The following is an 8397-nucleotide window of genomic DNA, read 5'->3' as shown; positions in this document are numbered from 1 at the left end:
GGACGCGGTGACGCGTCGTGGCGGCACCGGAAGTAGCGGCGGCGGCGGCAGCAGCCGCAGTAGTAGCGGCGGCGGCAGGATGGTGAGCGGGGCGCGGGCGGGGGGGCCGTGCGGTGCCGTGGTCTCTCCCCAGCTCATCGCGGCTGTGTGTCCCTCTGCTTGCAGGGGAAGCAGAAGAAGGCGAGAAAGTACGCGGTCATGAAGCGCATGATCAGCCTCCGGGACCAGCGCATGTGAGTGTGGCTGCGGCTGGGCCCGGGCCCAGGCGGGGCTCCGGAGCCGGCTGCGCGGGGCTGGCCGTCCCCGCGTCCTGCTCGGGAGGGGCGGGAGGGGATCCTGGCCCAGGCCTCTCCGCCGCTGGCCGCCCTTCCCCGTCCCCACCCCGCCAGGATGCCTGCGTTTCCTTGCAGTAACGAGAAGGACCGGGTGAAAGCCCCCGTGAAGAAGAAAGAGGACCCGAGTGCCATTAAGGAGCGGGAGGTGTAAGTGCTGCCGGCGCTTTGAGGAGGGAGGGAGAGAGGGAGGGAGGGCCGGCCAGCCACGCTGCAGGCTTCGACTGAGGGCGTTTCGGAGTAGTAAGTGGTGCCCCAAACCAAGGGATTGGGTTTAGGAGGCGGCGGGAGGCCTGGCAGGCCACCATCCTGTGCTGCCTTGTGTTGTTTCTGTGCGTAGGATGAGAGGAAATGGCCTCAAGTTGCGCCAGGGGAGTTTTAGATAGGATGTTCGGAAAAACTTCTTTACTGAAAGGGTTGTCGGGCATTGGAACAGGCTGCCCAGGGAACTGGTGGTGTCACCATCCCTGAAGGTATTCAAAAAGCACATAGACAAGGCGCTTCAGGACACGGTTTAGTGGGCATGGTTGACGGTTGCACTCAATGATCTTAAAGGTCTTTTCCAACATAAATGATTCTATGATTACCCTTCTTTCATTCTGTGCAAGTTGTATGATTGGATATGTTGTTAACTGCAATTAACTGATTTGAATTCTTTGTCTTCCTGGCAGCCCCCAGCATCCCTCTTGCTTGTTCTTCCAGTATAATACACAGTTGGGCCCCCCTTATCACATCCTGGTTGACACTAACTTCATCAACTTCTCGATCAAGGCCAAGCTGGACCTAGTACAGTCAATGATGGACTGTCTCTATGCCAAGTGTGAGTGTCTGCATCACTCGCATCTTCTTTTGGACCATGTAGTGCCACGGTGTGCTTGTGATGTGCTTTATCAGCCTCGTACCACTAGCTGAGGATAACAGAAATCTTGAAAAAAGGATGTGTGCTATAATCATCGAGCTCATTGTTCGTGGCTATGGTAACCCTGGAACTGTCTCTGGTTTCAGTCAAACAATGGTCTTAAATGTTAATCTCAGCAAAGGTAAAGGATTAGTAACTTAAAAATCTAAAATTACCATGGTATGGTCAAATTCAGTGGCTCTACGTTTCATCACTTTGCAACTTTATCAGTTCTCATAAGTTTAAAACTGTAATATGTTGTAGAGTTCCATGATAGTTCCTGGGCATGTGGGCAATATGTAGGGGTCTGTGAAGAAATACTGCTTGGGTTTAATACAGGCTTTTTTTGCATGTAGGTATTCCATGTATCACAGACTGTGTAATGGGTGAAATTGAAAAGTTAGGACAGAAGTACCGTGTGGCGTTAAGGTAGGTGCAGGGTGTTCTTCTCTGTTTCTAGAACTTAACGTTTTAATATAAATAAATGAAAAGCACTTTCCATGATGGTGCTTGTGGACTAGAGAGTAGATAGGTTGTTGCAGATTCCTGAACTGGGTTTTATTTCTCTGGCTGTATGAGATCAGTACGATGGCTCGAGTTGTAGATGATTTTTTTAAAAACTAAATGGTAGGTATGAGTGCCTAATATCGATCTGTTAATCTTTTTTTTCCCCTAAGACTTTCAAAATAATGGTTCCTCCTGTTTCTCAAAATATATGTAGATTTCTTTTTAAATTACAGAATTACAGAATTTTCTGAAAATAAATAAAGAAGTGACCCAAGTCTTATCGAACCTTTCACTCTTGCCTCATGTTATTCCTGTAGGAGTAGGTAGCATGTGCTGATAATCTAGAGCCAGGTTATTTTGTGATCTGTACAAAACTAGTCCAATGTACTTTGCTGCAGGTGTACCGTCAGATGTATTGTTCTTTACTCTTTATTTTGGCCTGTTGTGTTGTAAAGTATCTGAGTGCATCCCCTAAACAGCTTTGATGTTCCCCTTCAGGGAGGAGAAGTTTTCCGATGTGCATGGTATGAACATTCAGATACCAGAAATTCTAGTTCTTCCCACAGATAACTTGTTTCAAATGACTTTGTTAGGCAAGAGCCTAACATTGTAGGGATCTTGAATCCAACTAACAAGTACTAAGAAATACTTAACCTATAATAACTAGCCAGATAAATGGCATTCTTTTTTTGCTCCTCATTACAATTGACTGTTGTGTACCATTCACTCCATCCATTCAGCCCTTGTTTTGAGAATAACGTGCTGTGTATCACAGAAAGGGGCATTCCTGTTCCCCTGTCCTGTGTTACTGTACACTCTGGTCTGGTTGCTGTGATGCTGCCTTCTATGTCCCCACAGAATTGCCAAGGACCCTCGTTTTGAACGCTTGCCATGTATGCACAAAGGAACCTATGCAGACGACTGCTTGGTACAGAGGGTCACTCAGGTATTTCTGTTTCTGAAATTTTCAATACTGTGCTAACATACTAAAAATTCCTGAACATTCCTAGTTACTGATGACTTACATTTCCCACAAAGTGACTGTAAAATCTCACTAAGGGGCTGTTTCAGTCCCTAGCACAACTTTATTTGAAGCAAGGTATAGTCTTCCCTGAGCATTCTTCTCGTGTAGGTCAGCATCAAGAAGCACTTAGGATGAGAAAGCTGTCAGCTGGGAAGGCTGGACAGGTTTTGGATATTTCTGTGAGTCTGTTTTGATGAGCAGAATGATGTTACTAGACTGCTGCGGAATTCTGTACAAGTTGTAGTAATGCCTTGCTAATGACTCGTAGACCTCTTGTGTTAAATGAGCTCACAGAATAGAAGCTTTTGCTCAGCTTTGTTTCTTTTCTGCGGGTTCACTGGTGTTTGATCTGAGCCTCTTTTTTTGCAGCACAAATGTTACATTGTGGCCACAGTGGATAAAGAGCTCAAGCGGAGAATACGAAAAATCCCAGGAGTGCCTATAATGTATATTTCCAGGCACAGGTAAGGGACCCTCCCACAAGGAGGAACACTGCCTGGTACAATCCTTGTCTGACAGGGACTCTATCACCATGTATTTCTCTCCTGCATTGTCTATAGTGCAGGTTGCAGTAAAGGGCCTAGTGTTCACACAAAAGTAGAAGTACAGCTGCTGCTGGAAAGAGACTGGTCACAGACCCACTTTTACTGCAGTCTACATATTTACTTGCTTTTACCCAGAAAACTAGTTTCCTTGAGGCCAGTGTTACCATAGATCGGTTTTGCTTACCAGCAGCAGCAGCAGGACTACCAGGCAAGTGCATTCTACAGGTTCTTGAGGAAAAGAACCATTCTTGTTCCATATTCTGTTTGGTCGCTTTATGTAACCTCAGCTAAGAGATTGAATTTGCTTCTTAGCTAAAAACCAAACCAACTCGGACGGACACTTATGCAGCAATTTCAATGCAGCAGATTTTTCCAGTATCTGCAAGTACTGGCTCACGTTATATATTTATTTTTTTATATTCAATAGGACCAGTGATCTACTGTAAAAACATTTGCTTAAAACCATTTCCTGTTCCTTCCAAAGTACTCATAAAGCCTAGACTAAGAAGACTTTACTCACCTTTGTTTGTCATATATACATAATGTACAGCCCAGATTTATCTTGCATCAAACCTATGCCAAATTGTTTCACAGTATGGTAGATATGTTTGGTAGCATTGTAAGGAGAGAAGTCAGGATGTGGAGAGAAAAGGGCCAAAGTCATCAGATGGGATGGGAGAGATACTGGGAAGGAGGCAATTGTGCTAGCAGTGGAGACAATGAGTCTAGTAACATGCAGACAGAGCAATATATCAGAAATTAGAAGGTTGATTGCTATAAATATGTAAAGTCTTAACTGATCTGTAATTAGAACATGACTCAGGACATTTTTCTCTCAAAACATCTTTTCCCCTTATTCACTGTGGCCATGAATCATAAGTTGAATGGCCAAAGTTTTATTCTTTGTGGTGGTCTGCTCTTCAATCCCAAGTCAGATCTTACAAAACCACCATTTTTTTCCTTCTCTGGTGATGGTGAGTTTTTGAGCTGCCCAATTTCTGAATTTGAGGTGAAGGATAACAGCAACCTTATGAAGGCTTTTCACTTTCAGGAGTAATATTTTTCTTCCTGGGGATCTGAGCTGCAGATATAAATGCAACAAAGCTTTTTGCTGTTCAGTCTGCCTGCAAGCCTGTTGCTGCGTGGGGAGGGGAGCAATGTGGAGCAGGTTGTCCTCATAGGTTTTCCCTCTTTCTTTCTCAGATACAATATTGAGAGGATGCCAGATGATTACGGAGCTCCTCGATTCTAACCTGTCCAGCCAAGCCATCAATGACAGGACTCTGAGCCAGGATAAGGGTCCTTCTGGTTCCAACCCTCCTGCTTTCTTTTTTGCTGGGACGCTGCTCGTAGGACTGTGGGTGACATTGGACTAACTTCATAGCCTTGATCTTCTAAGAAAAAGCTACTTGGAAGAGTCTGTTTTTATTCATCCTTGTTCTGACTTGGCCTGATTACCTATAGCTGGGAGAAGCGTATGGGAAAGAGGGGACAGCAGTGCCCGGAACATGCCTAACTCCCTCTTCACTGGGATCATTGGAAAAAGTGATTTCAGCATTCCAAATTAAATATTGGTGATGCAACTCTGGCTGAGAAAGAAGCCACAGAAATTTTAGAAGTTTCTTATTGCTGCACCTGCAGCAGGACAGCTATTCCTCTGGAAAATCCCTCACACCTGTCCTACGAGCAAATTGGAACCTGCGTTCTGGAGAAAAGCTGTCAAACCTGCACCGGTTGGCATGCCTTCTCTGGACCAGTGGTCTGGAAGATTTTAATTCAGAATTGATGGGCTTTTATTCAACTGTACAATGAATGAAGTTTGGTTAAGCGTCCTGCTCAGATTCTTGTGTCTGTACTGGGTTAGCTGGCAGCCTAGTCCTTTTGCTTATATACAGAGTGGTGGCGGGAGGGCAGGACTGGGTCAGGACAGATCTCTCCCTCTTGTGTGCTTGGCATCTGTGCACCTCAAAGCCTTATCCCTTTCGTTAGGTGTCAGGGAGGAGGAGGAAGGTATCAAACTGTGGCAGGAAGGTGTCGAACTGGGTAAGCTATTAATGTGGGCTGGGAGCAGAGTCAGTGGGGGGGAGTCGGAGCAATGGCTGCAGATCAAAAGAGTCTCACAGAGACCTGCAGCATTTGCTGCAGGGAAGGAAGTGGTCAGAGGAGGGAGGGAAAAGAGATGGTTAAGCCACATGGAGAAGTGCAGCGGAAAAAATATTTCAAAGCCATAACCTTGTATACTCCTATCTTCTCAATTACTCTTTAATTTTTAGCAATATAATTTGCTCTTCTGAGAATTGTCTTAAGACTGCGAGATGACAGACAGTATGAGGGTCACCAGGGGCCAATGTGCCGAAGTGTGCTTCCTGGCCAAAATGCTATAGTTGAGGTATAGTAAAGAGGGAGACTGAAAAGTTATATTCTTGGTATAATTAGGAAAATTTCCAAACTTTAATAGAGCTTTTATCCTGTGGTGCCTTACACTGGTTTGGCTGCAGAGAATAGCTGAACTCAGCTGTCTGTATGTTGGACAGCATACAGTGAAGATAGTACCTCTCATATGCTAATCATTTCCTGTCCTTGGGAAATGCCCTGACATGCTAATAACTTTCTTGCTAGCACCCTGCCTCTACAGATAGTGCAGGAAATTTTGGGAACACATCAGACTTACCCCTCCTATTATCTCTTGCTTGCTGCAGGCTCACCTACCGTTGTGGTTTAACCCCAGCCAGCAACTAAGCACCATGCAGCTGCTCTCTCGCTCCCCCCCACCCCCAATTGACACCCAGTTAGTACCCAAGTGTTGATTCCTCCCAGCCCCACTCCCCCCAGTTTACATCCTAGACATGACATCACATGGTATGGAATATGCCTTTGGCCAGTTTGGGTCAGCTGTCCTGGCTATGTCCCCTCCCAAATTCTTGTGCCCCTCCTTGCTGGCTGGGCATGAAAAGCTGAATAATCCTTGCTTAGTCTAAACATTACTTAGCAATAACTGAAAACATCAGTGTGTTATCAACATTCTTCTCATACTGAACCCAAAACATAATGCTATACCAGCTACTAGGAAGACAATTAACTCTATCTCAGCTGAAACCAGGACAGCTACTAAACTCATCCCTGAAATAACAGCATACTGACACTTTCAAAACATAGCCCCTTCCAAGCTATCACAATTGAAGTTTATCTTCACCTCCAGCCAGGAAGAGGATAGCCAACAACCCTGAGATTTTACGCTCAGTGTATAATTGTACATTTCAAAAATAATATGCTTAGTTTTGTTCTCTCAATCCAAGTCATGTTTCTTTAAGCTAAATGTTTAAGTATTGTCATGAACACTTGAAGACCATGTTTAGTCAAATGAGAACTGAGAAACAGTTGTAGGATTAGATCTGTGTAACTTGGTTTTCAGAATAATTCTAGTTTTGACAGACTTCTTCAAGTACAGAGTTAACTAGAATTGTTCCTGTACAAACAACTTCACTTGAATTAACCAAAATGGAAGGAGACTGCAGAAGAAAGGAATGGACACTCATGGTAATATTTGATAGAAGTCTTTCTGGTGCTGGAGAAGAGGTCAAAGGCACAGCAACCTGATGAATTTGGGGAATGTCTGCCTGCCAGCAGAATGCCTATTGGAGGGACTTCATGAAAATACATGTATTTAGTATGAACTGTGGGTAGGAATTAAAGCAAATGTGCCCATTTACTTCAGTCTTTTACTCCTTAAATTAATGTTCCTTATGATCTACTTTGTTTTAGTAACAGGAGAAGGAACCTAGAATAGGCATAAGGTAATTGCTAAAGAAGCGTTAAGAGGGTTGGAGAATGAACAGCAAGGAGAAAGTATTAGCAGTGAGTGAACCCATCAGGAAATTTTCATTAGTTGAGTATAATCGGCAAGACAGAAAAAACTTGAGTATTAATTTAAAGAGCCTAGTCAGAAGAGAAACAGGACAGTAGAGGACTGCCTGAGTCATCAGCTGCTTCCCCTGCAGTCCCAGGGAACCTGTGTACCAGACACTTGGTTCAGAGGAAAATATTTATTCCATGTACACCATGGCATCCCAACCTCAGATCCAACTTAGAGTATGTCAGAGGAGGAAAGATCATTGTAACAGGAAGGAGTTTGGTAAGCAAGAATGCTTTGATGTTCCTATGAATGCAGAACTCTGCCAGTCCAAACCAGAAGAGAAATTCCTTCCTGACCCAGTTGGTTTAAACCTGCACACAAGTTAGATATCAAGCAGATGCCTGCAATGTTTCTCAAGTAACTCTAGGTAATCTGGCCTCCCCCCTAACATCTTGTCTTTTGCTGTAGCCAGTTTCCATAGCTTCAGAAGACAGAGAATAATCAGAAAAGCCACAAAAAGAAGAAGGTCTTAATTTATGCAAAGAATGGGAGAAAATAATTTCTACTCCTTTCAGGCCAGAAGGCCCAAGATTGCTGCAGCGTTACCACCAGATGAAGTGAAGAAACTTAAGCTGCTGATCGAAGATGTGACACCAGTTAGTTGAGGGATAACTGAAACCTGGTAGAATAACATTTAGAAGCAGGAAGAGCATGAGCTATTTAAAAAATGAACTAAAAGCAGCATGATGACATACATTAATGTTACAGACTGTAAAAGAGGGCATAATGTGGGCTTAACAGTGTTGCTTTAGGACAAGGTAATGTTGGGTAAAGCAAATGTATCTTGGGTGGCAGGAGTCAACTCTATGGCTGCCCAAACCAGATTTGGGTATTGACAAAAGCACCTGTCAAGTTATTTGGAAGTTACACTTTGGCCTCTTCAACATTGGCCTCTTCAACATAGGCTGGAAAACAATTGCTACTGAAAATGGTTCAGTACATGTATTTCTCCGTAAGGGAAGTTAACAGGTTTCTTCACAATATTGAGTAACCACAACAAACAGCAAAAATATTGGGAGGGACCTGCCTGCAGGAAATAACCTTGAGTAAACTGATCAAAAGAGAACTTACTTTGAGTGAATCAATCGGGAGAATAGATCAAAGGATGTTAGCAACAGGATTTCCCTATTTTGAAAGGACAGACTTAGTTAGTGAGTAAACTGGCCCAAAGAGCTCAG

General features: G+C 44.0%; 1 protein-coding gene across 1 annotated transcript; it reads left to right on the top strand.

Moving 5' to 3' along the window:
• The first annotated feature begins 22 nt into the window (after window positions 1-22).
• FCF1 (FCF1 rRNA-processing protein) lies at window positions 23-5138 on the top strand. Its single transcript, XM_075030175.1, has 8 exons — window positions 23-82; window positions 166-233; window positions 411-482; window positions 1004-1152; window positions 1587-1659; window positions 2596-2683; window positions 3131-3225; window positions 4510-5138. The coding sequence occupies exons 1-8, from the start codon at window positions 80-82 to the stop codon at window positions 4556-4558; spliced, it is 597 nt and encodes a 198-aa protein (XP_074886276.1). The 5' UTR covers window positions 23-79; the 3' UTR covers window positions 4559-5138.
• The last annotated feature ends 3259 nt before the right edge of the window (window positions 5139-8397 follow it).

This window comes from Buteo buteo, chromosome 6, assembly GCF_964188355.1.
Source record: "Buteo buteo chromosome 6, bButBut1.hap1.1, whole genome shotgun sequence".
NCBI classification, from domain to species: Eukaryota; Metazoa; Chordata; class Aves; order Accipitriformes; family Accipitridae; genus Buteo; species Buteo buteo.
Note: the sequence above shows the minus strand (reverse complement) of the source record. Positions and strands in the feature narration are given on the sequence as shown.